The sequence below is a fragment of the Martes martes genome (genome assembly GCF_963455335.1).
Source record: "Martes martes genome assembly, chromosome: 5".
NCBI lineage: Eukaryota > Metazoa > Chordata > Mammalia > Carnivora > Mustelidae > Martes > Martes martes.
Window position 1 is genome coordinate 78453533 of NC_137892.1, and position 27562 is coordinate 78481094.

Below are 27562 nucleotides of genomic sequence, written 5' to 3' on the forward strand. Positions count from 1 at the left end.
ACTTGACAGCCGAGAAGGAGGCAGGGTCCAGTTACCCTAGGCAGCCTGCCACCTCAGTGAGCCCTGGACCCCTAGCCCACACTAAGTCTTGCTATCCCCCCAAACAGACCCTTTCCCACACCCACAACAATGGCCCTAGATCAAAGCATGCCAGAATCAGAAGCCCATAGATGCTTCAGCTCCAGCCATCCCACCAGGGTGGCCCCAGCATGCATCCACTCCATCTATCTATCCAGGCCTCCCTGTTGGAAAGCACCTGGTGTATGTCCATTTCATCCCCTGCTGTCCCACAAGAGTGGCCCAGGTACATACTGCTGGAGGAACCCAACCCTATGCGGCCAGGCGCATAGTCTATACAGGGAACATTCCTACACAAGGGTACTCCTTCAAGATTGGGAAAGGTAGCAGTTTCCTCTAATACACAGAAAGTCACACAAAATGAGGAGAAAACTAAATATATTCAATGAAAAAGCAAGGTAAAATTTTAGAAGAAGAACTAAATGAAACAAAGATGTGATAAAGTACAGCACAGGAAATAGCCATTAATATTATAATAATTTTGTCTGGTGACAGATGATTACTAGACTTATGGTGGTGAGCACTGAGTCCCGTATGGAATTCTCTAATCACTGTGCTTTATGCCTAAAATTAATAATAGTGTATGTCAACTATACTCACAAAAACAACAATAAAATATATAGTACTGGAAGTTCTAGCTAGAGCACTTACTCAAGACAAAGAAGTAAAAGGCATCCAAATGGGAAAGAAAGACAAAATTGCTGTTTCCTGATGATAGGATCTTCTATATTGAGAAACCCAGAATCCATCAAAAATATAAATTAATAATTTTAGTAGTATGGCATGTTATAAAATCAACAAATTAGTTGCTCTTTTTTTTTTTTACACTAGTTATAAAGTCTCTGAAAAAGAAATAAAGCTATCCCATGCACAATAGCATCAAAACCAGTAAATTACTTAGGAATAAATTTAAGCAAGGAAGTGACACATCTATACATTAAAAATGACAAGTTTGCTGAAAGAAATTTAAGACATAAATGGAAAGGCATCTTGTGTTCATGGTTCAGAAGAATGAATATTGTTAAAATGGTCATAATTCTCAAAGTCACCTACAGATTCAATGCAATCCCCATCAAGATAACAGATATCCTTCATAGAAGTAAAAAAAAAAAAAAAAAAAGTTCTAAGACTTGTGTGGAATAACAAAAGACCTCAAATAGTCAAAGCAATCCTGAGGAAAAAGAACAAAGCTGGAGGGATCATGCTTCCAGATTTTGAAATATACTATAAAGACAGGATAAAAACAGTATGTAATAGGCACAAGAATAGACAAACAGACCAAAAGGACAGAACAGAGAGCCTAGAATTAAACTCCTATCCCATGTCACTCACTAAAATTAACTCATAACAGATTAAGGGCATATAAACATAACACCTAGAAGAATATACCAAAACCACACACACACACACACACACACAAACCCCACAAACAAAAAAACCCAAGCGCAAAAAATCAACAAATCAGACTACCTCAAACTGAAAAGTTTTTGCAGAGCAAAATGGTTACCAAAATGAAAAGACAACCTGCAGAATAGGAGAATATTTTTACAAAACATAAATAAAATAAAGGGTTAATTTCTATAATTTGTAAGGAACTCATGAGGCTTAATAACAAAAAGACAATCTGATTTTTAAAAATGGCCAGAAAAGGGTGCCTGGATGGCTGTCAGTTAGGCGTCTGCCTTCAGGGTCCTGGGATCAAGTCCTCCATTGGGCTCCCTGCTCGCTGGGGACTCTGCTTCTCTCTCTGCTGCTCCCCGATTGTGTGCTTTCTCTCTCTCAAATAAATAAAATCTTTGGGGAAAAAAAGACCAGAAAAATCATTTTTCCAAAGAGGACAGCAAAATGGTCAAAAGGCATATGAAAACATGCTCATTACTAATTCCTGAGGAAATGCAAAAACCACAATAAGATATCCTTTCTTGTCTGTTACAATGGCTAGTGTCAAGAAGACAAGAGACTCAGTGCTGGGGAGAATGTGGTGACAAGGGAAGCTTTATACAACATAGGTGGAAATGTAAACTGGTCCATCCAGCATGGAAAACAATATGGAAGTTCCTCAAAATATTAAAAATACATCTACCATATGATCCAGCACTTTTACTTCTGGGTATATACCCAAAGGAAATGGAAACAAGATTTTGACTAGATATATACACTTGCATGGTTATTACAGTATTATTCACAGTAGCCAAAATATGTAAACAATTAAATGCCCATGAACAGATGAATGGATATAAAGATGAGGTATATAAACCATGGAATATTGTATAGTTATGACAAAGGAGGCTGTCCTGCCATTTGCAACAACATGGGTCAACCATGATCACTTTATGCTAAGTGAGGTAAGTCAGAGAAAGGTAAGTACTATATGCTATCACATATGTATAATCTAAAAAAAAAAAATCAAACTTGGAAAAAAAATGAAGGGGTGAGTGGGCTAAGATTTATAGTGTTTAGGAATACAAGCTTATAATGAGTAGTAAATAAGCCTTTAGAGATCTAACACCTAATAATATGGATACAGATAATACTCTACTTATAATTATGTAATGTGATGAATATTGCTACAACAGCAATCATATTAAAACACACAAACATATCAAAGTAACACATTGTACACCCTGAATTTATACAATGTAACATTTCAAATTTATTCAATTGAAATAAAATTTACATGAAAAGATTGGAAAACAATTGTTAATACTGAGGGGCTTTGTGGCAGCATATCTTGGGTATCTGCAACTGGCCCACCTCAGGTAGGCATTCTCTCCAGCTCTACCTGCTCTGTCACTTCTCTCTCTCTGACATGAAATGCATGTTTTAGTCATTCTTTTCTTTAAAATCTGAGTATACTCAATCTGCAATGTTACATTACTTTTAGGTCTACAGCATAGTGATTCAACAATTAAGTTATGTTTACCACAGATGTAACTACCATCTGTCACCATACAACACTATTCCAGCACCATTAACTATCCTTCCTATGCTGTGCCTTTTATTCCCATGACTTATTTATTCCAAAAATGGAAGCGTCTATCTCTGCCTCCCTTGCATCTGTTTTGCTCATTCCCCAACCTCCTCCCTTTTGGCAACTACCAGTTTGTTCTCTGTATTTATAAGTCTGATCATGCATTTTGTTTATTCATCTATTTTTATATTCCATATATAAATTAAGTCATATGGCATCTGTTGTTCTAATTTCACTTAGCATCTAGGTCCATCTGTGTTGTCACAAATGACAAGTTCTCATTCTTTTTGATGGCTAAGTAATACTCCATTGTGCATATATACATATGTATATATCCATAATATTCCATTGGGTGTTTATGCATATACATACATACCACAGCTTTCTTTATCCATTCCTTTATCAATAGATACTTGGGTTACTTCAGGATCTTGGTTTTTGTAAATAAAGCTGCAATAAACATAGGGGTACATATATCTTTTCAAATTCATGTTTCAGCTTTCTCTGGGTAAATATCCAGTAGTGGAATTATTGTATCATAGGGTATTTCCATTTTTAATTTTTTGAGGAAACTCTGTACTGTTTTCCACAGTACCTTCACCAATTTACATTCCTATCAATAGTGTAGGAGGTTTCCTTCTTCTCCACTTGAACTCCTATTTCTTGACACCCACGTCTCTGTTCACAGTGAAAAAGAGACACAGAGAAGGCCTTCTTGACCCAAGAAAAAGCAGAATGTAGGCCTTGACTTTTGTTAAACAATTGTGTTTGAATCTCTCACTTGGCAGCTTTACTCATTTAATTATTTATATCATATGCCTGTCCCTTATACATTTTTGAGTTTATGAACTTCAAGATTTGGCTGGGTTCTCACTCATCGGTAAGGTCTTGCTTGAATGACTCTAGCTGAACTGGACAATCACTGCTCCTTACCAGTTCTAACTATACCAGGTATTTGGGACTTATTAGATACTGTTTTCTATAAGGTATAAAATTTGCCTCACATGCCAGTCACTGTTGTAGCCATTTTCAAGTGTACAATTTAGTGGCTTTTAGTACCTTCACAATGTTGTGCAACTAGCACCAATTATTCTGGAACACTCATTACTAAAAGAAACTGTATCCATTAAGTAGTCATTTCCCATTCCCTGGCTCCCTCCACTTCATATTAGGGGCATTTTGCTCCCCAATTAGTTGTACATCCCATCAGGTCTGCTCTGTATGCCACATAGTATTTAACACAGTGTCAGGCAGGAGCAGGTGTCCAGCAGATGTTGGCTAATTAAAGGATTGATTGCTGTTAATTGGCTGAGAGAAGGGGTAGAATGGGAATGGAAAAATGAAAGAGAATCAATTTTTCCTTTTTTTTTTTTTTATAGTTAGGAAGTGACCAAACATGTGAGCAATTTTCTCAGCCAAATTATTGCCGGGGAGTATGTGTGTTTTGGGGGTGATTATCAAGCACAGACTTCGACGTTGTATTATTTTGTTTCTGTCCTGTAGAAAAATTATTCCACAAAACAAATTAAAGCACCTCTATTTAACTGTGAGGAAAAACACATTTCTGGAGAAGAAATGCAGGGTTGTTAAACTCCAGCACCTCATGCTGAGAAGTGAAGGTTTTAGTGAAGAGGTAAGGATCACTTATGATCACGTATAATGTTTAGATGCAAATAGGTGCTAGGTGCTTAGGAAGTTTGTTTTGGGGGCATCTGGGTGGCTCAGATGGTTAAGCCTCTGCCTTCAGCATAGGTCAGATCTCCAGGTCCTGGGATTGAGCCCCAGGGCAAACTCCCAGCTCAGCGGGAAGTCTGCTTCTCCCTCTCCCTTTGCCTCTTCCCCTGCTCATTCATGCTCTCCCTCTTCCTCTGTATCTTTGTTTCAGATGAATAAATACAATCTTTAAAAACACTTTTGTTTTCTTTTTATTATGTTATGTTAGTCACCATACAATACATCATTAATTTTTGATGTAGTGTTCCATGATTCATTGTTTTCTTTTTTTTTTAAGATTTTATTTATTTATTTGACAGATCACAAGTAGGCAGAGAAGCAGGCAGAGAGAGAGGAGGAAGCAGGCTCTCTGCTGAGCAGATAGTCTGATGTGGGGCTCCATGGGGCCATGACCTGAGCCAAAGGCAGAGGCTTTAACCCATTGAGCCACCCAGGCGCCCCAACTGTTTGTTTTCTTAAATCAGTTTTATATCCCCTTTCTACCTTAACATTTTAATAGGCTTTTAATGATAAAGGAGACAAGTTCCAGATAATTTTATGAATTGTCAACACATTTTTCACAAAAATTATTTTAAAAATTGTCATTAACTTCCTATATATAGGATTTCAATTTACAATAACATTTTTATGCATTGTCAGTTAAGGGGTTATTTTCACTATGAGGGATGCATATGAAAGAGAGCAAATAATCATTTAGCAGGGCCCAAGCTAATTAGATTTTCTTGTGCTATCCAAGGTTGTAGAACCTTCAATATAACTTATTGAGCGTATACTATGTACAGCTACTGTACTAGGCATTTTGCACTTATTTCCTAATCCTGGGACAAGCCCCATGAAGTACTTTTACACTTTCGCCGCTAAAAAAAAGTTGACTTGGTCTTTCATTGGTAAAACAGAACAGGAACTGAAGTCTGATTGTAAAACCTACATTCTTAACCTCTTTACAATCCTAATGCTCACCTTCATACATTTTGGCAGTTCCCCACCCCATTATAGAATGATAGCTGTCAACTTCATAAAAATGTTCTTGGGGATTCTTACCTGCTCTGAGTAATATGTTTCAATGTTTCCCAATTCTCAAAGTCAGGAAATTCTCCTCAAATTTTAAATCTAGCTCTTTTGTATGATAAAGCAGCCCAGGTGTCCTGTCCAGAGTAGATACAAAAAGCAAGTGAAGCTTTATACAAGTTATTTTCCACATAGTGGAAAACCCAACCACATACTGATGGGTCCTGGAAGGTGTAATTAAGTCATCTTTTAATAAATCTATCTGGAAAAGGAACCATGTCTCCAATAGCCAGCAGCTGGCTTGTTCATTGAGTCCTCAAAGTAAAGGATGATATGATGAATCCTCGATCTTTAAACTCTTTTCTTAGAAAGGCCATTTCTTTGTCAAATAAAGCCAATCCAGTTTAATGTCAGTTAATTAAAACTTAAAGCAAAAGAGACAGCATAAAGGTATTGTATCTAGATTTATTATGGAAAACTTCTATTCTGAGGACTTTCCTGGATAAAATATCATGGTTTATTATGTACGTTGGATGGGAAAGAGGTTCCTACAGGCACCAAAGAGAGTGCATCCTTGGAATCTGGCATGGATACAAGATAAAGTCACCCACTCAGACTCAAGTTACTAGGAAGGAACCACAAGGCACATGAGATTAATCACCTGCTCAAATAGTTCATTTCAAGGTAGGACTAACTAGTGACCTTCTGGTGAGAATATGTCATTTCCTGAAATTCTTTAAGGCACTAGGGAGTCTTCCCAAATTTTTAACATGGAGGGCTGGATCTCTTTCTTAGCTGTGGGCTAATGAATGATAAAATTTCCAAGATGCAACCATCAAAAGAAAATGGAATTGGTCTACATGGAGTCAGGAAAAAGACAAGCCTGGGATGGAGAGTACTCACTGTCCAAGGTGATCAAAGGAGATGGGAGAATGCCTCTATCAAACAGTATGGGGATTCAGGTTTGCCTGCCTGCTTATCGCCACGGGTAAGGGAGCATTGTTTCTCATTGGTATCCCTTTAATGTCACAGGCCTGCCACATAATAAGCACTCAACAGAATAAGGAATAGTGAATGAACATTGTTGGACTCTCTTTTCTTTGATCTAGGGCCACTGAGAAGCCATATGACATTGAATGCCTTTCCTAAGGGTATTTTTACTATTGGTAGAAGGATGCGCTGATTACCTGACAGGAATATTATCAACTACATGACATTTACATTTCTCAGTACAAATAATAAAAGGCATTTTTAATTAGAAATCAGTCCCTTATGAGTTTGGTTAGAGTGATTTGTTACCCTACTAATCCCAACTCTGATCATTTTGGCCTGAGAAAAAGGAAAGAACATTGGCAAGTGTGCAAGGCTAATGAACAGACCTGACCTTCTGCTAAGCTTACCCCTGAACTGGGTGTTTCACAATTCAGCATGAAAAAACAATCATTCTTCGTTTTAGCTCTTTTAACTCTCAAAATTTAATTCTATCCAGATGCTGCAGTTTGTATTTCTTATACCTGACTTTAATTTTATTCTTAAATAACATGAATAATAGCAATTTCTGTTTTTAAAAACCAAATAAAAAACAAAACCAGTTTACACAGGTCTCTGTTACATGGAACTGTGTGTGTTTTTAAACATTTCACATAATAGGTTTGCAAGTTCATGTGAATGGCTAAAGAGTCCAGCTTGAAGGATTCTAAGAAAAGGAGAAGAGTCCTGGTTCTGAGCTTAATTCAGGTAAGAAAAATGACAAATGGACCATTTTCTTAGATGGGGCCCGACACACGCAAACTCGAGACAGGTTAGAGGAGAAGTTTTGATCTGCAAATGGTAGAAAGCAGTGGGAGTTTGGAGGCTGTTAATCAAGAACATGTCTAGCATTCTGGCAACCCTTGAAGGATCTAGATTCATGGGTAATGGGAATATCCCAGAGATCAAATAAATGTTGGCAGAGATCTGTAGGAGTATGGAGTGTAAGAAGGATCACCTAAGTGAATGGGGTTGACTAAAGGGAGCAATAAGAGGGAATTGCCAAAGTCTAGAGGATTCATGAACTGAGGAATGTGAGAAGGTGAAGTAGAGAGGAAGTCTAGAAGAGAATCAGCATGCAGAACCCCAATGTCAGTGAGAAACAGGTTGTTTTACTCAAAGCTGTTTCATGGGTGGCCCATCATGAGTTGGAATAAGATCAAATTGATCATTCAAACTGAGTCATTTTTGAAACTGAAAGTTATTAAGGTGTTATTAATCCTTACACTGGGAAACAAACACGAGTTGAGACTCTCCCAAGCAAACTGCAGGGTAGCTTCATTTATAAGGAACAGACACTTGCTGGGGAGTATATTGCACCTGCCAACAGAGAGAGTGGATGTCCATAGGTTATGAAATAATGGGAGGTCAAAAGTTACTAAGATTGGGAGAGCCCCAATGAGACAAGGACCAGTAGAGGCAGGTGTCCCTTCCTGTACCACCCCATGAGTAAGACCACACCTAAACCAATCCAAACCCATTAAAATGTCCCTGTTGGTTTATTTTATACCTCTTGGGCACATTTAGCTAAAAAGAATGTGAGCCAGCAGAAGTAATAGTCATATGGCAGTGCTCCTCTGCAGAGAGCTGTGAGCAGACCAGTACTTAAGAGTCTTTAAATAGCATTGTTGGGGCTCCCTACTGAATCTAAAAGTTGGCACTTCCCATTATTTCATAAACACTACACTTAAGATTTAAATTAATCTTTAAAAGCCGCTGAAGAAAAGAATCAAAACTATTTGGAACAGGCGGTCTGCGTTTTAAAAACGGACTTCAGGGCAAGGCTCTCCTCATTATAGTTTCGGTCTCCCTCAGCCTGGCTTAATTACAGTATTATTTTCATAGGGACAAGGGGTGAAGATTATAAAATTGAAGCAAAAATGCATCATTATTTATTAAGGTGGCGTGGCTGGAGGCAACATTGCAGGTCTGAACCAAAAAGGAAAGCTTTAAAATGTCCACGGTGGGAGATCTACCAGCAGGACTGCTCATACTTCTCTGGCATGGGTGCCCCAGGTAATAAGTGGCTCTTAGCAAGCTAAGGAGACACTCTTAGGTCAGAATGAAACCCATGAATTGAAATCAGCTATAATGGGGGTGCCTGGGTGGCTCAGTGGGTTAAGCCTCTGCCTTCAGTTCTGCTCACGATCTCAGGGTCCTGGGATCGAGCCCCACCTCAGGCTCTCTGCTCAGCAGGGAGCCTACTCTCCCCGCCCCACCTACCTCTCTCTGTCAAATAAATAAATAAAATCTTTAAAAAAGAAAAAAAAAAGAAATCAGCTATAATGAACAATTCTGATCTAGCCACGATAGCCAAATCTTAGATTTGCTTTACTTTTTCATAGCAGTTTCTTATGTTATACAAAAATGCATTTAATGGAGACAATTTTTAACCTCCTCCCCTGTTTAATTTCATAGAAAAGGGTGGCTATTTGCACTTGACCAGTAATTTCATGTTATCTTTAAAAGTATGCATTTCAGGATCCCAGTGCAAGACTTATTCTTTTGGTTTGCTTACTAGACTTGTCCCATTCACCCTTTTGTTGGTTCTCCACCAAGTATCTCTATTCTCTCTGCCTCCTTCCAGGTTTCTTCCCTTCTGCAGGTTAACATGCTGATTGATTTTACTCCCATGTTCTCCCTACATGAGGGCTTCAACTCATTGTTCAAGCACAACAGTTAAGATCATCTTTGACTTTTCTATATCCTCAGCCTCCAGGATCCAGACATTCACTAAGCGCTATTATTTCTATTGCCTAAATATTAAAAAACCTCTTTGCTTTTGTATCCTCACTTTTACTGCTCAGTTTAGATCTGTCCTCAACCTTCAACACAATCAGGTGATACATATGGAGGATCTAAATCAGGGATTCTCTGCTGTATATTAAAATCATCTTGAATAAGGAAGATTTAATAAAGACACTCACATTTGCACTCCAGCTTCAGACATTTTGACTTAAGGGACCACTGTGTGCTTGTGCATGTGCTTCCTGTTTTCCTTCAACAATCCATCCTCTAGCCAACAATCCATCCTCAATCCAAACATTTTACATAGTACATTTCTTCCAGTTAAAAACATGTTCAGAAAGACTGATGTCAGCATCATGACACCAGCATTGTGAACCATTTTTTTCCCTCCCCTCTTATTTACTATGAATTTGACCATTCACAACTAAGTAAAAGTGTCTCTGACATTACACCAGGACACGCAGGAGATTTCTACCCGCTCATACATCAGAGAGTAGATGGATGGGACCTTGAAGGGGGCTGAGAACCAAAGCATTTGGTGAATTTGGCCCACTCCCACTTGCCACAATGGGGGTGGGGAAGGAGTGAAACTGCAGAGTGTAAAGCGGGACACACACTCATTGGAGGTGAAGAATTTGTAGAAGTCCAGTTGGGATTCTTTGAGAAGATAAACAAAACAAGCCTTTAGCTAGACTAAGAAAAAAAGGATAGAAGACTCATAACTTGAGAAATAAAAAATGAGACATTACAACTGATAACTACAGAACTACAAAAGATTGTAAGAGACCATTATGAATAATTATATGACAACAAATTACATAACCCAGAAGAAATGGATCAATTTCTAGAAACAAAACCTACCAAGACTAAACTAGGAATAGAAAATCTGAATAGACTGATAATGTAGTAAGGAGAGTAATTGATATCCTGAATATAAATGTGAAAAATCTCCACAAAATAATAACAAACAGAATTCAGAATACATAAAATGGATTATAAGCTGCGACCAAGTGGGATTTATCCTTGGGAAGCAAGATGGTTCAACTTACGCAAATTAACAAATGTAATAGATACCAATAAGATGAGAGGAAAAATGACATGACCGTTTCAATAGATGCAGAAAAAGCATTTGCTAAAATACAGCATTCTTTCATGTAAAAACACTGGCATCTTTGGTATACAAAGAACATAACATAATAAAGACCATATATGACAAATCCACAGCTAACATTATACTCAATGGAGGAAAAGGAAAGCTTTCCTCTAAGATCAGATATAGACAAGGATGCCCACTCTCACCACTCTTACTCAGTATAGTTCTCGAAGTGCTACCTAGAGCAATAAGGCAACACAGAAAATTTTAACTTATAATTTTAACTTATAAAATTATAATTTATAAATTATAAGACCTATAAGACAAAAATATAAGACATAAGAAAATATAAGAAGTAAAGATGATGCCATTTGCAGAGAAGAGGATTCTATTTATAAAAAATCTCAAAGACTCACCCAAAAAACTGTTTGAAATAACAATTTCAGTAAAGTTGGAGGATACAAAAATCAACAAACAAGATCATTTGTAGTTTTATACACTAATGATGAAACATCTAAAAAATATATAAAATCATTCTATTCACAATAGTGTGAAAAACAAGAAAATTCTTAAGAATAAAATTAACCCAGAAAGTGGAAGGTCTGTAGAATAAAAATGTAAAGAGGTTGCTAAAAGAAATAAAAGCAGATACAAACAAATGGAAAGATATCCTGTGTTGATAGATCAACAAAATTTATATTGTTAAAATGGCCATAATATCCAAAGCTATCTACAAACCCAGTGCAAATCCCATCAAAATAACAGAAGCATTTTTCACAGAAAAAAATCTAAAATTTGTATTAAACTACAGAAGACCATGAATAGTTATAGTTATTCTGAGGAAAAAAGAACAAAGCTTGGGGTTACCACACGTCTAGATTTCAAACTACACTATAAAACTATAGTAATAAAAACAGTATGGTACTGACACAAAAAGAGACACATAGACCAGTAGAACAGAATAAAGAGCCAAGAATAAATTCCTGGTTATATGATCAGCTAATATTCAAAAATGTAGCTAAGAACACTCAGTGGAAAAGGGATAGTCTCTTCAACAGATTTGTACCTCTGTCTTAGATCACTCATAAAAATTAACTCAAAATAATCAAAAGCCTAAACATTATACTCCTACTCTAAAACTCCTAAAAGAAATCATAAGGAAGAAATGTCTCAACATTAGGTTAGGCAAGGATTTTTTGAATATGACAACCAAAGTACAATCAACAAAACCAAGATTCAACAAATGGGACTATATCAAACTTAAAAGCTTTTGCACAGCAGGATAAACAGTTTGAAAAGGCACCCTACAGAAAGGGAGAAGTATTTTGCAAACCATCTATCAGATAAGGAGATAATACCTAAAATATATAAAGAACCCAAACACCTCACAATAAAAAAATCTGATTAAGAAATGGGCAAAAGAACTATATGGACATTTATCCAAAGAAGTCATTCAGATGGCCAGAAGGTATATGAAAAGATCTCAACATCTGTTACAATGGCTATACTCAAGAAGGCAACGAGATAACAAGGGCTGGCAATGATGTGGGTAAAAGAAAATCCTCACATACTGTTGGTGGGAATGTAAACTGGTCCCACCACTATGAAAAATATAAAGTTTCTTCAAAAATAATAGATCTGCCATATGATCCAGCAATTCCACTTCTGGGTATATACCCAAAAGAAATGAAAACAGAATTTTGAAGAAATATATGCACTTCCATGTTTAGTACAGCATTATTCAGAACTGCCAAGATATGGAAACAAACTAAGTGCCCATCAGTGGATGAAAGGATATGGAAATTGTGGTACATACACAAAATGGATATTATTCAGCCATGAAAAAATAGGTTATCCTGCCTTTTGCAACAACATGGATGGCTGCTGTGCATATTAATCTAGGTCTGAGAATTCAGACAAATTTAAGTGCTGTATGCTAGCACTTAGATGTGGAAATCTAAAAGCTAAACTTGTAAAAACACAGTAAAATGGTGGTTACCAGGGGATGGGGGTCAGTCGGCGTTGGTGGTATAGTGGTGAGCATAGCTGCCTTCCAGGGGATGGGGGTCAGGGAACAGGAAAGATGTTATTGAAGGATACAGTCTTACAACAGGGAATAAATGAGCCCCAGAAATCTAATGCACAGCACAGTAAACATAGATAACAATATTGTACTATAATTATCAAACTTGATAACTAGAATTTCATTATTCTGACTATTAAAAAGACTATGTAAGGTGATAGAGGCATTAATTATCATTACAATGGCATTCATATTATAATATATGAAATTAACTTATATACCTTAAATTTACACAATGTTATATGTCAAATATATTTCAATAAAAAACAAAAAAGCAGAACAAAAATAAGATTTGACACTACTCTAACATACAAATATTTGTAAATTATAATATACTATTGGAGTAATACATTATAAAATCCAACAACTAAAAAAATGTTTGAGCATTTCTACACAAATAAATGTAAGTGTTAACATTTTCTTTCTGTACCCCCACTGAACTTAAATACCTTAATTTTATGAACACTGCCAGGGTATATGGTCTAAAGTGAAATGTGATCTTGTCCCCCTACTGTTAAAAGCATAGCCCTGGTTCTGCGGCGCTTATGAGATAAAGCCCAGTTCTTCGGTGCTACAAACAAGACTCTTCGTGATGTGCCAGCTTTCCCAGCCTTAGATCTCTCCAGATCTCTTTCTTCTGCCTAGAAGGATAATCATCTGTTTGTCCACCTAATGAATCCTATTTATGCTTCAGGACTTGGTTCAAACACCATCTCCTCGATGTCAGCATTCCCAGAGTCTTCAGAGAGGGGATATTTATCTTATAAGCTCTTCTAAATACAGTCCACATCTCTATTATGGCAGTATATATGGTCTTTTAAAAGCCTTTAAGTGTTCCTCACTGGACTAGAATCTGCTTGGGGGGTGGGTGGTGGCAGGAAGTTGGTCATACTGTTGCTTTGTTCACAGGGTGTGGCCAACAGTTAGTGATCAATAATCCTGAATGACTGAATGAGTGAATTAATAAAATACTGTAATAAATTCCCAAATTACTCAGAAAAGCATTTATCTCCAGACCCGTCAAAGAAATAAATTCTTAAGGTGATCACGTTGCAGTTTGGGATGAGAATCTATGGCACATTTATTTTAACTCAGTGGCTCGTTATACTATAATTAATTCCAAGCAGACTTTGCTAAATTCTCACTGGACCCATTAATTATATACTGTTCTATAACCTCATACTACTCTTATGACCACCAAAAGCCTTCTTAAAAATGCTTTAACTACCGGCCACAAGGGACGAGACTAGGGTAGTGCATAAGGTGGTCAGAAGGAAGCCAACTTTGGGGACCAGGTCCCTGAGGCAGAGCAGCATGGTTCCCAACTGTGAAAAGCATCACATGGCACAATTTCCTTCTGCTAGCTCTTTAGTAATCTGCCTCTTGGTTTTTTGTTTTTTGTTTTTGTTTTATTTTGTTTTTCCCCGTACATCAGTGGTTCTCAGTCATGACTATGTGCTGGAATAACCTGAGACTTAAAAGAAATACAGTTGGGTTTTTGTTCAAGAAGGTGACATAGAATATTGAACTCACTTCCCACAGACACAATGAATTTGCAGCTACATACGGAAGAATCCCCTGAGGGAAAAATCTGAAATGGCTGAGCAACTCCTACGCATTGGGCAAATAAGAGAACGGCCACATCAAAGTGGGTAGGAGAGGCTGGAACATATCTTGCTATAAACTTCATTCTTGGCTTAGCCATCTACAGTGAGTACGGAACTCAAAACCCAAAGCTTCTGGTTGAGAGTCAAAGGGTTTAAACCCCACATAATGTATTCAGATTTTATGATTTGCACCTTAAAGTCAAGTTCCCCAAGATATCTATCTTTGCAAATGAATAGGGCTTGTATCTATGACGCCCACAACATTGTAGTAAACTGAGAAAAAGCTCTTAAAGGGCTTATACACAGACTTAATCCCCAGGGCCTAACGCAGAGACAGCCAGTTGAAAGACACCCAGACTTTATGTAGAAGTGGCTCATTTGCTACACTTGAAGGATCAGCCAGAGGGGCTCTCATCTCATTTAACAGACATTTAGGGGCTTTTTCCAAAGAAGACATGTGGATGGCCAACAGACACATGAAAAGATGCACATCCCTCATCATCAGGGAAATGCAAATCAAAACCACACTGAGATATCACTTTACAGCCATCAGAATAGCCTCAAAAAAGACAAGAAAGAGTAAGTGTGGGCTAGGATGGGGAGAAAAGGGAACCTCAGTGCACTGTTGGTGGAAATGTAAATTGGTGGGGCCCCTATAGAATTTCTGACTATTTATCCAAAGAAAACAAAAGCACTAATTTGTGAAGATATATGCACCCTCATGTTTACTGCAGCATTATGTATAGTAGCCAAGATATGAAAGCACCCTAAATGTCCATTGATAGATGAATGGATATGGAAGAAGTGGTATAAATACACCATAAAATATTACTCAGCCATAAAAAAATGAAATCTTGCCATTTACGATAATATGGCTGGGCTTAGAGGTTATTATGCTAAGTGAAGTAAATCAGAGAAAGACATGATTTAACTTTTATGTAGAACATAAAAAATAAGCAACAGCAACAACAGCAAAATAGAAACAGACTTGTAAGCAGAGTGAACAAACTGATGGCTATCAGAGAAGGGGGCATAGGGAGAGATGAAACAGGTTAAGGGGATTAAACAGTACAAAATTCCAGTTATAAAATAAATTAGTGATTGAATGAAAAGTACAGCATAGGGAGTATAATCTAATAACTTCATATGATGACAGACATCATCAGGAGGTTGGTCATACTGTTGCTTTGCTCACAAGGCCTGGCCAATAGGTGGTGTTCAGTAATAGTGAATGATTGGTGAAAAATGATAATGGTGAGCATTTTGTAGTGTATCTAATAGTGGAATCACTATGTTGTATACCTGAAGGTTACTAAAGGCCAGGAGTGATGGGTGGACAAAATGGTGAAGGGGGACAAAATACTTAAATTTTCAGTAATACTATAAATCAATTATGGAAATATATAGCATAATGACTTTAGTTACTGATACTGTATTTTTATTTAAAAGTTGTTTTTTTAGTTTTTTTTTTTAAATAGTTTATTTTTTAAAAGTTCTCATCACAAGAAATAATTTTTCTATGTATGTTAACAGAGGTTAACGAAAATTTTTGTGATGATTATGCTGCACTATATACAAATATTGAATCATTAAGTTGTACTCCTGAAACTAATATGATATATGTAAATTATTACTGCAATATAAGTTTTTTTTTAATGCTTTGGGTGCCATTCTCGAGATTCCAATTAATTGACCTGGATATGGCTTGAGCATTGAGATTTTTTCAGAATATCTACTCTAGATCCAATCTTCCTTCTAGATCCAATCTTCCTTCTAGATTTATTTCCTTCTCCTTGCTTTGGTCTTCCCTGATTTGAATTTTCTGAGAGAAAAAGGAAGACCCCATCAGCGTTCTGAGGCCTATCTGTGACTTCTGAGTTAATTCATCTCTGTTATTCCTGGTCTCTGAGCACTCTGATGTGGCTCTCTCAGTGTGACAATAACACACCCCACAATACAAATTTTTCATTATTTGGAAGAGAATCTAAGTGGTTTTGATTACAGATTCTGTAAATTGGTGTTTTATTAAAAGATTTATTTATTTTAGAGAGAGAAAAGGAGAGGGTGGGGCAGAGGAGGGGCAGAGGGAAACTGAAGCAATCCACACTGAGCACAGAGCCCTGCAGGCTCTATCTCATGACCTTGAGACCGTGACCTGAATTGGACCTTTAACTGATTGCACCACCCAGGAATCCCTATAAACTGGTGTTCTAAAGGTACTAAGAAATTGCTGTATGGCTTACTGCTGTCTCAGTGTCTGTTTTAGGGCTCAAAGAGTAAGGCATTAAGAATTTCCAGAGGTTATAAAGCACAAAATCGCTAAAGAATTTTTCAGTTTTAATAAATGAATAAACTAATGTTGGAAGAGACTCCAGAAAGATGGACATTTGTTGAAAGCAGAAATTATGTATTTGGGTGAGACTGTATTTAAGAAAATTTATCCTTAACAAGGTTGCAATCACTTTACGGCATCATCACTGGTAGACTGGCATTCAAGAAAAGAGTTTAAATAGACTTACTATTATACAGGACTCAATTCCCTCCCAAACTGTAAAACAGAAAACCAAATTCATTTAAGACTTATTCTGCACCTCAAGGTACAAAAGTAAATCTCAAGGTACTAAGGATACAATGACTCATGAGTGAGCTCAGAGGTCAGGAAATGTATGATGCTACAATTATAATTATCTTCAATAAAAAACATATGAAGACAATCTGGCTGCTTAGGGTCAGACCAGGTGGTTCCAAAAGTTCATGGTTCCCATGACAACATGATTTCTTATTATAGTGACTGCCTTGCTTTCTCTTCCCTGGGTTGGCAGTGAAAGACAAGGGTGGTTGCCTTTAAAAGATTCATATGAGCAGAGCAGATTAAAAAATCCCAGATTCAGAATTCTCAAGTTAGGCAACCCTGGGTTTGTGCAGACTTAGTAGGAATCCAAAGCACTGCCTCTACAGTCCAAGGAGGTAGACTTCCCTGGATGAGACTCCCCTGATGGTCCATTCACCTCAGTTAACTCGTCTCCACCAGTGATAACAAGGCATCTGGGGCAGTATGGTCAATGTGCCTAGATTCTTATCCTTGATTCAACAGAAATGTTCACAGGGAGTCCAAACTCTTTCAGCCATGGTGGATCTACCTTCCTTGATTTATTTAGATCTTTTAGGAAATAATTATATATCCTGCTTACATCCAGTCGGTTCCTTTAGTATAGTCTCTGTGATGTGAACAGGTATCCTTTTCCATTTATTTGTCTTTAGTTTACTTCTTTCTACTTCAACAGATTATTCCCTTGAAGGGACTGGTTAAGCCAGTCTTTATCGATCAGTATGCCTCAGAGTATAGACAGAATGTGTTTTGTCAGTCTTCATATTCCTAAAACAGAAGCAACTGTCTACTCCTACAACTCCGTGCCCTTCTTCCACTCTTCAAATTGCGCTTGTTTTTATGTTTTCCAGCTGTTTGATTTATATATGCATGATATTTGATTATGTTTCTGATATACAGACCACATGTTAAGCTTCACAACAGAGAAGATACATATTTTATGACTCCCTGATGTTACTGTGGGTGTTTAATAAGTATTTGTCAGATGGATAGTAAAAAAAAAAATAAGTCATTACAATGGCAAAATGAGAGACAAATTTTACAGATTGGAAAAGTGGGCAAGTGTTAACATATTTTAGAGTTGTCAGAAATCCTCATGGGGTCTCTGTGCTGGACAAGGGGGAAAGATGGGTCTGGCATTTAGTAATACATGCACATAATATGACAGCTGTTTGAAGATTAAAAGGAAATAAGTATTATTTGATTTAGGAAGAAATGTTAATACAAATTAGAAACATTTCAAAACTGAATCCTTACAAATTATTCATAAAAAATAATCACTTCTCAATTTTTTCTATCTGTAGTCTTTGTTTCTCTGACTACATTTTTGGCAAACCAGAAATTCTGTACTTTCTGCCCTTTCAGAACTTACAAAAATAGTTCAAATCTCCTTTCAACTATAATTCCAGGTGCTACAAACCCCTTCCCCTCCATAAATTTATTTGTTCTCATTTCTACTTGACTGACAACTATTTTAGGAAAACTTTAATTATTCCTATTTTTTCTCATTTAGTATTAAACACTTTTACCTATAAAGCTTAAGTTATAATATTATACATATATTTAGATTATTACCATAGTATAAATTTGTTCTTTAGATAAAATACAAATCTAAAACATTCTTATATATTGTTACATGCATCAGGTACATGCATCTGTAGTGAATGTTAAAAACTTGCATTGAAAGAATAATATCAGCTATAGGACAATCTTCAGCTCCAGGGGTAATTCTCTACCTTCTCCAAATACTTGCCACCACCTAAGCCAGCATACTAAAACTAGTGTTGTGTAAAAGTCAGAGAGTGTTTCTTAAAAATGGATATTCCTGGGCTTCAACTTCAGAAACTCTAAAGCAACAGGACTGTGTTGAGGTGACGAATGTGCGCTTGAGCAAGAACCTCAGCTGATTTAGCTGCAGATGATTAAAGAACCACTTTACAATAGACACACGGACTAGGCACAGCTATGGGGGGTGGGGGACAGAGGAGCCTGCAGCTCCAGGGAAAGGGTGGGACTAGAACAAGATTTGGTTGCCACTGTTAGTGGGAATGCAAACTGGTCCAGCCACTGTGGAAAAAGTGTGGAGGTCCCTCAAAAAGTTAAATTGGAACCACCCTACTAACCACTAATTGCACTACTGGGTGTTTACCCAAAAAAAATACAAAAACACCAAATCAAAGGGATATATGCATCCTTACATTTATAGTAGTATTTACAATAGCCAAGTTATAGAGGTATCCAAGTGTCCACTGACAGATGAATGGGTAAAGAAGATGTGGTGTGTTATTGGAATATTATTCAGCCATAAAGAGAATGAAATCTTGTCATTAGCAATAACATGGATAGAACTACACAGTATAAATGCTAAGTGAAATAAGTCCATCAGAGAATGATAAATAATTATATGACTTCGCTCATATGTGGAATTTAAGAATAAAACAAAGGAGCAGAGGAAAAGAGATAAGCCAAGAAACAGATGTAACTATAGAAAACAGACTAATAGTTACCAGAGGGAAGGTGGGGAGTTGGTGGGGGAAGGATGGTACAGGTTATGGGGATTAAAGAATGCACTTGCCATGGTGAGCCTGGGTGATGTATGGAAGTGTTGAATGACTCCATGGTACACCTAAAACTAATATAACACTGTAGGTTAATATACTGGAATTAGAATTTAAAAAAATGATTTGGTTGTCATGGTCTGTGGCAGCAGTTCTAAGCATGAAAGTGAATGGGAGAGAATGAAGAGTGGTAGGCCCAGGAAAGAATGCCAAAGTGCAAGAAGCAGAAAGAGGAGGAATTTTCCAAGCAAACAGAAGTTATGGCTGGAGAGAGAGGAGGAGAACAGAGGGCATGATAGGGTGGAAGCCAAAAGGCCAAATTTTACAGGGAGGGCCTTACCACGGGCCAAATAGAACAGACAATAAGGTAAGGGATTCTCACTGTCTGTATAGTCTATCTCGGCTACTACATTTGTTCCTAGACAGTAGGGGATGGTATTACCAGCAGCTGACATATTGTGAACGCTTAGTAAATGCTTGGTGAACTAAAGAGGACCGACCAAGAAGGGCGACTGCCAAACAAGGATTTTTTTTTTTTTTTAAAGATTTTATGTATTTATTTGACAGACAGAGATCACAAGTAGGCAGAGAGGCAGGCAGAGAGGAGGAAGCAGGCTCCCCGCCGAGCAGAGAGCCCGATGCGGGGCTCGATCCCAGGACCCCGAGATCATGACCCGAGCCGAAGGCAGAGGCTTTAACCCACTGAGCCACCCAGGCGCCCCTAAACAAGGATTTTTAAAGAGCTCACCTACAACTCAGTTCCTTCAAGAGCCCTCATTAGGATTTGCAATTGTAACCAGACTGACAGAAGAGTTATTTTCAACCATTTACTAAAATGTGGAAATGATGTTTATAAACAGTGCCCAATCTCTGTGTGTATGTAAGGGAATTCTGGACAATGGAGTTTTGCTAGTAATATAAAAAAAATAAAGCAAAGACCTTTAAAATCTTTACATTGAGGTTGTAAGAGTGGGTTATTTCCATACGAATGATCTCTCATTATCATTTGTAGAAGTGTGTGCAAGTCACGAGAAGAACAAACCACATTAAAGGAAATAAATGACTCTCTAAGAATGCACAAGTGTTGGTTGCTATAACAACTGCTGGGTTATATTAAATAGAGAGCAAAAAAAAAAAAAATCAATTAGAAACCACTGGGAGAACTTGCATAGGAGCATCAAACAGTTCTGCCTCACAATTTCAGGAACTTTCTACAGCCGGCATTGCATGAACAGGGTTCCTGTTGATGTAGTCACAGGCTTAGTTCTAAGAAAGGTCACCTTCTTGACGCATTCTCATCATTCTAGTGTTTCCTTCCATAACTTGCTCTTCTGAACATCCAAGTAATTTATCAAAGTAGTGAAGAATTTATGCGGTTATCTGGCTCTTCTCTACTGGTGACACTTAACAGTGTTCACCTTCAATCCATTTTTGTTTACCAAACAGTTTTCAGGTTTATACAGAGAGAGACAATTTCGAACTGTGGAGCAGTTCCCCCAGCGCCCCCAATGTGGCACATGTCTGACTAGTGAAGAAAATATAGGGAAACTAGAGATGGTTTCAGGAAGCCACCATGCCAACTCACTCCTAGGTTTCTTTTCTCTTTTGGGGGATCTACTATTTTCCAATCCTAACTTTCTGATGTGCTAAGAGAAATAAGGAGAGTTTGCCAAGTTTTTCAGGATTTTCAATGAAAATGTTGTTAAAGTGATAAAATTGAACAACCCCAAAGAATGAAATGCTGAAGGTTCAAGAGCAACCACAGAGAAACCAGACATGAGCTATGTGACTTTCTCATGGGAAGCTCCACAAACATTTGTGGAAGGGTTCTTGTGGTCATCAGGTGGCCCTTAGTCTAATGAGCACACTGATCTCACGAAGAAATGTTTAAGCTCTCAGAATGGGCCGTGCATAGTTCCTTTAGGAGATTACCACATGACAGAGTAACCCAAATGGGACCCACTGAGAGGGTCTCTGCTCTCCAATATGCACTGCCCAGTACCAGCAGATTGATCTCAAAGAAGCCCTTCATAGCAGCGCTTTTCAGTGTAGGTTGAGACCCGTAACTAAGTCCTAAAATCAAGAGTGGGTCAGACCATTATTAAAAGACGGAGAAAGAGAATCAAATAGGGGTAAATATACTTTGTGAAACTTCTGTTTCTTTCTCTCTCTATACATATGTATGCACTCGATTGCTGGATTGAACATATTTCTTACTGTAGGTACTAGCCAAAAAGGCTGAAGAGCCATACTCTGCCCTGCTAAGAATACCTTGATATTCTCTGTTATGTAAGGAGGAGGGAAACGGGGAGGGGGAGGGAAGGAAGGGGAGCAGGAATAAAAAGAAAAGAATTCCACCTCTTTTGCTCTAGAGTTTCAATTATTCCTCAAATCTGCTCTCTACTTCAATAATATTACACTAGGTTCCAACTTTTGTACTCACTCTCCTCTCACTGTCCTTGGTCCATTGTACCCTTTATACATAAAGCTTCCTCTCCTCTCTGTGGTTTTCAAATTCTATTCTCCTTTAGGGTCCATTCAGGCCTTATCTTGGCATTTAACCCCTATGATCTCTATGTCCTCTCATCACTCACCTCTTTCCAGCTGTTCTGCTCAATTCCATACAATTTCTCTCCAGGTGTCCCATCTTCTTTGAGCTTTACCTGCTTCTTGTCCCACTCTGCTCCCACACCTCCTGGTACCTCTCTTCCAGTCTGCCTCCTTCCCCCTGTTGCTTTTTTCTTGGCATCTACCTCCTAGCTAACTATCCTGTTTTTGTTGTCTGGCTGTTTCTGCTTTTTCCTGTGGATCTCTAGGTTTCCCACTTGACTAAAAGCAACTTGAGCCCAGGGACAGTGAATCATACATTTTTGTATGCCCCATGATATCTGGCATAGTACAGGGCATATCAGAGGTGCTCAGTGTAAATGCCTTGAACTAATAAATCAATCATGATTCCCTCCTGTGCACCAAACTCTACCCTACTCACTCCAGTATTTTTCTCTCAAGATACAATGTTTTGTGTTTAAAAGGGCTTTGTGACTTCTAAAGCTCTCTAATACCTATTTCTTATCTCAGTTAGTTTTATCTACAAAAACTTGGTAAAGAAGGCATGGGTCATGATACTTATTTTTGAGAGAGGAGGAGAATAAGTCTCAAAAACATTTTTTTAAAAGATTTTATTTATTTATTTATCAGAGAGAGAGAGAGAGAGAGCGCACAAGCAGGCAGAGTGGCAGGCAGAGGCAGAGAGAGAAGCAGGCTCCCCGTCAAGCAAGGAGCCTGATGCGGGACTCGATCCCAGGACCTAGGACCATGACCCGAGCCGAAGGCAGCAGCTTAACCCACTGAGCCACTCAGGCGTCCCTCAAAAACATTTTTAACAGCAGCAAGCCTTGTCAGTGATGTCCCCAGAACCAGAATCTATAATGTGACCTATTCTGTGCTACTAAACTCTTCCGGTAGAAACCTGACAACAACAATCATACAGCATAATAAAATGCTCAGTCAATGCAAAATGTTGTATATGGAGAAAAACAATGCAATGACAAAATAGCAGGCAGGGCTTAGCCTGTGTTTCTCATGAAATGAGAATTTGAATACCTTGTAGTAGATTAACATTATGGTTATTTTGCTTTTGTAGTTATGCTTGAATTCTCATAGTGCCACAAAAAGTGGGAGGAAATCCACTTACTACTTACTGAGGATATGCTGGCTTCTACTGTAAGGTTGAAAGTCCTTTCATTAAGTCCATCATAGCAATTAGCCGTGACTCTGTGCACTGTTACAAATAATGACCAAGCTCTGTTTTGTTAGCTTATCACTTACCAAGCTGTTCTCCTAAATGTTGGCCTCTCTCTGTTGAAATGACCCGCTCATCTTCCATGTCACATTTGTTCCCAACAAGGATAACCTGGGCATTATCCCAAGAGTATGTTTTGATTTGAGTTGACCTAAAAGAAAAACAGGCAAGAAACGATCAGCAGAGAACACAACATAAAACGAAGGAGGAGTATGTCCCACAGATAATGGTAATGGCAAAAAATGAAACCCAAATGCCTGACATTTAGAATTAATTAGTTCAGTGCAATTTCACCCTTCAGATAGTCAGAATATTTGTACTAAGAATTCTTTTTTATTGGGTGATATTAATATGACTCCTGTTCTTTCCTTTCTCCCTTTTACCTACACCTTATGTAGTACCTTTATAGCTGGAGTGACCAATGATTCTTGTTTATTCATGACATTTCCAGTTTTTGCAGTAAAAATCCCATCTTCCTAGAAACTCCTCAGTTTTAAGAAACCCAGTTGTTCACCTTATAGCCCATTACAAAAAAAAAAAAAAAAGGCATGATTTTCCCTTGTTATAATAACAACTTAAAGAGCTAGGACAATCGGGGCCTAGGAGATATGGGGATAATGTTAATTTTCAAGAATGAATCATAAGGAGAAGAGGAGAAAGATGGTGGAGGAATGGGAGACCTAAATTTTGCCTGGTCTCAGAAATTCAGCTGGATAGTTATCAAACAATTCTAAACATCTACAAACTCAACAAGAGATCGAAGAATAGCAGCAATTCTATGAACAGAAAATCGACCACTTTCTGGAAGGTAGGATATGCAGAGAAGTGAATCAGATGCTATACGGGAAAATGTACTGTGGGTGGGGGAAGGGCCGGCTCCCAGCAAGTGGTAGAGCAGCAGAGCATGCAGTCAGAACTTTTAGAAGTCGGCTCCACTGAGGGACATCGCTCCAGTGGCTAAGCAGGGGGTGGAGACCTCACTGGGACAGTGCGGTCTTCTCAGGACCCTCGGGGGTCACAGAACCAGGGGTGCCTGAGTGTAGCAGAGCTCCCAGGTATCGGAGTGGGGAAGCCGGCTGCAGAGACGGAGCTGAGGAACGGGCTTTCAGATTGAGGTTACCTTAAACCATGATCTGAGGCACAGCCACTGCTCTTAAGCTGGGACCCCACAAGTGGCAGAAACGGGGAGACACCATCCCCTCCTCCACTGGGAGGAGCAGCACGGGAGTGTACTGCAGGAATCTGCTGGGTTTGGAGACTCCAAATGGGGCCATGTGCCAGATAGAGAAACACTTGGTCACAGGCCAGGTGAGCATGGAGTGAGGCTGGAGAGATGGGAGTGATTGACTGCTTTTCTCTGAGGGTGTGCTGAGGAGTGAGGCCCAGAGCACCTCCGGGCAGAGATTGGGAGGCCGCCATTTTCATTCCTGTCCTCTAAAGCTCTACGGAAAGTGTTCAGGGAACAAAAGCTACCAAGAGTGAACCTGAGCAGATTACTTAGATGGGCCACTGGCAAGGGTGGTAAAATTCCACCTCGGGCAAAGACATTTGAGAATCACTACAACGGGCCCCTCCCCGGAAGATAAGCAAGAACTTCCAGGCAAGACCAAGTTCATCAATCAATGAGAACTGCAAAACTCCAGCACTGGGGGAATACAGCACATGGCATACATGGCTTTTTCCATGATTCTCTAGTCTTTCAAAGTTAAATTTTTAAAATTTTCTTTCTTTTTTAAATTTTTCCCCTTTCCTGTTTCATTTTTTTTGAAGGGTTTTTTTTTTTTTTTAAATTTACTTATTTGACAGAGAAAAAGTGAGAAAGGAAACAAAAGCAGGGGAAGTGGTAGAGGGAAAAGTCGGTTCCTTATGGAGCAGGGAGCCCAGTGCAGGGCTCAATCCCAGGATCCTGGGATCATGACCTGAGCTGAAGGCAGATACTTAACTGACTGAGCTACCCAGGCACCCCAACCTCTTTCCTATTTTAACCAACATCTTATCTTATCAATACCTTTATAAAAATCTTTTTTAACTTTCGTTTTTATAGTCATAATCTATCCCTTCATTGTATTTAATCTTATTTTTAGTATACATATGAGTTTTTCTTTCTATAAAATTTTGGGATACAGTTTCTGTATGACCAAAATATACCCTAAATCTAGTGTATGGCTTTCTTCTAGTCTCCTGCTGGCCTGATCACATTCTCACCTTTTTTTTTTTTTTAATTTTTTCTTTCTTTTTTCAACCAACTTATTATCATTTTTAAATTTTTTTAGATTTTCATCTTTACAGTCATATTTAATATCTTCATTTTACCATTTATATATATATATATATACACACACATGCACACACACACGTATATGTATGTATGTGTGTGTGTATATATATGTTTTCCCCCATATATATGTATTTATATATGATTTTCCCTTGTTATAACAACTTAAAGATATATATATACACACACACACATATATGTGTGTGTGCATATATATGTTGTTTTTTTCCCTGTCTTTAAATATATATATATATATATATATATATATATATATGTTGTTTTTTTACCCTGTCTTTAAAATTGGAGAGGCAGTTTCTTCTAACAGACAAAAACACACCCAAAATCAAGTGTGCAGCTCTGTTATTTTCACCATCCTACCATATATTTATATATATTTTCCTTTTTTTTTTCTCCCCAGTTTCAATTCTCTTCTGATTTGTTTACTGTATATTTTTCTGAGGTTGTTGTTCTGCTTTTAGCATTGTGTGCTGTCATTCATCTATTCTTCTCTGGACAAAATTATAAGGTGGAAAACATCACCTCAAAAAAAAAAAAAAAGAATAAGAGGCAGTACTGACTACTAGGGACCTGATCAATATAGACATTAATTAGATACTGGAACTAGAGTCCAAAATAATGATTATGAAAATGATAGCTGGCCTTGAAAAAAGCAAAGAAGACACTCGGGAATCCCTTTCTGGAGAAATAAATAAAATCTAAACAAGTTGAAATAAAAAAAAAGCTATTAATGAGGTGCAATAAAAAAAATGGAGGCTTTTAATGCTAGGATAAATGAGGGAGAAAAGAGAATTAGTGTTATAGAAGACCAAATGATGGAGAATAAGATAGCTGAGAAAAAGAGAGATAAACAACTACTGGATCATGAGGGGAGAATTGGAGAGATAAGTGATACCATAAGACAAAACAATATTAGAATAATTGGGAATCCCAGAGGAAGAAGAAAGAGGGGCAGAAGATGTATTGGAACAAATTATGGTGGAGAACGTCCCTAATAGGAGGAAGAAAACAGGCACCAAGATCCAGGAGGCACAGAGAAACCCCGCCCCAAATCAATAAAAATAGGTTAATACTTCATCATCTAATACTAAAAGTTACAAGTCTCAGAGATAAAGAGAAAATCCTGAAAGCAGCTGGGGACAAGAAGTCTGTAACATAAAATGGTAGAAATATTAGGTTGGCAGCAGACCTATCCACAGAGACCTGGCAGGCCAGGAAGGACTCATATGATATATTCAGAGAAATAAATGAGAAAAATATGCAGCCAAGAATACTGTATCTAGCTAAGGGGTCATTGAAAATAGAAGGAGAGAGAAAAAGCTTCCAGGATGAACAAAAATTAAAAGAATTTAAAAACACCAAACCAGCCCTATAGGAAATATTGAAAGGGGTCCTCTAAGCAAAGAGAGAACCTAAAAGTAGTAAACCAGAAAGGAACAGAGACAATATACAGTAACAGTCACCTTACAGGCAATACAATGGCACTAAATTCCTATCCTTCAATAGTTAACCTGAATGTAAACGGGTTACATGGCCCAATCAAAAGACACAGGGTATCAGAATGGATAAAAAAACAAGACCCATTGATATGCTGTCTGCAAGAAACTCATTTTAAACCCAAAGACACCTCTAGATTTAAAATGAGGGGGTGGAAAACAATTTACATGCTAAGGACATCAAACAAAAGCTGAAATGGCAATCCTTATATCAGAGAAATTAATTTTTTTAAAAGATTTTATTTATTTATTTGACAGATAGAGATCACAAGTAGGCAGAGAGGAAGGCAGAGAGAGAGGAGGAAGCAGGCTCCCCGCTGAGCAGAGAGCCCGATGTGGGGCTCGACCCCAGAACTCTGGGATCATGACCTGAGCCAAAGGCAGAGGCCCTAACCCACTGAGCCACCCAGGTGCCCCGAGAAATTAATTTTTAAGGCAAAGACTATAATAAGAG

General features: G+C 38.0%; 1 protein-coding gene across 2 annotated transcripts in view; it reads right to left on the bottom strand.

The window, feature by feature from the left end:
- The window catches only part of RAB3C (RAB3C, member RAS oncogene family), a 290830-nt gene that overhangs the window by 22601 nt on the left and 240667 nt on the right, over nucleotides 1–27562 (bottom strand). For both annotated transcript variants that reach the window (XM_080804617.1, XM_080804616.1), the window contains one exon: nucleotides 23346–23470. In XM_080804617.1, the coding sequence (XP_080660743.1) occupies nucleotides 23346–23470 (125 nt within the window). The remainder of the gene's footprint in view (nucleotides 1–23345; nucleotides 23471–27562) is intronic.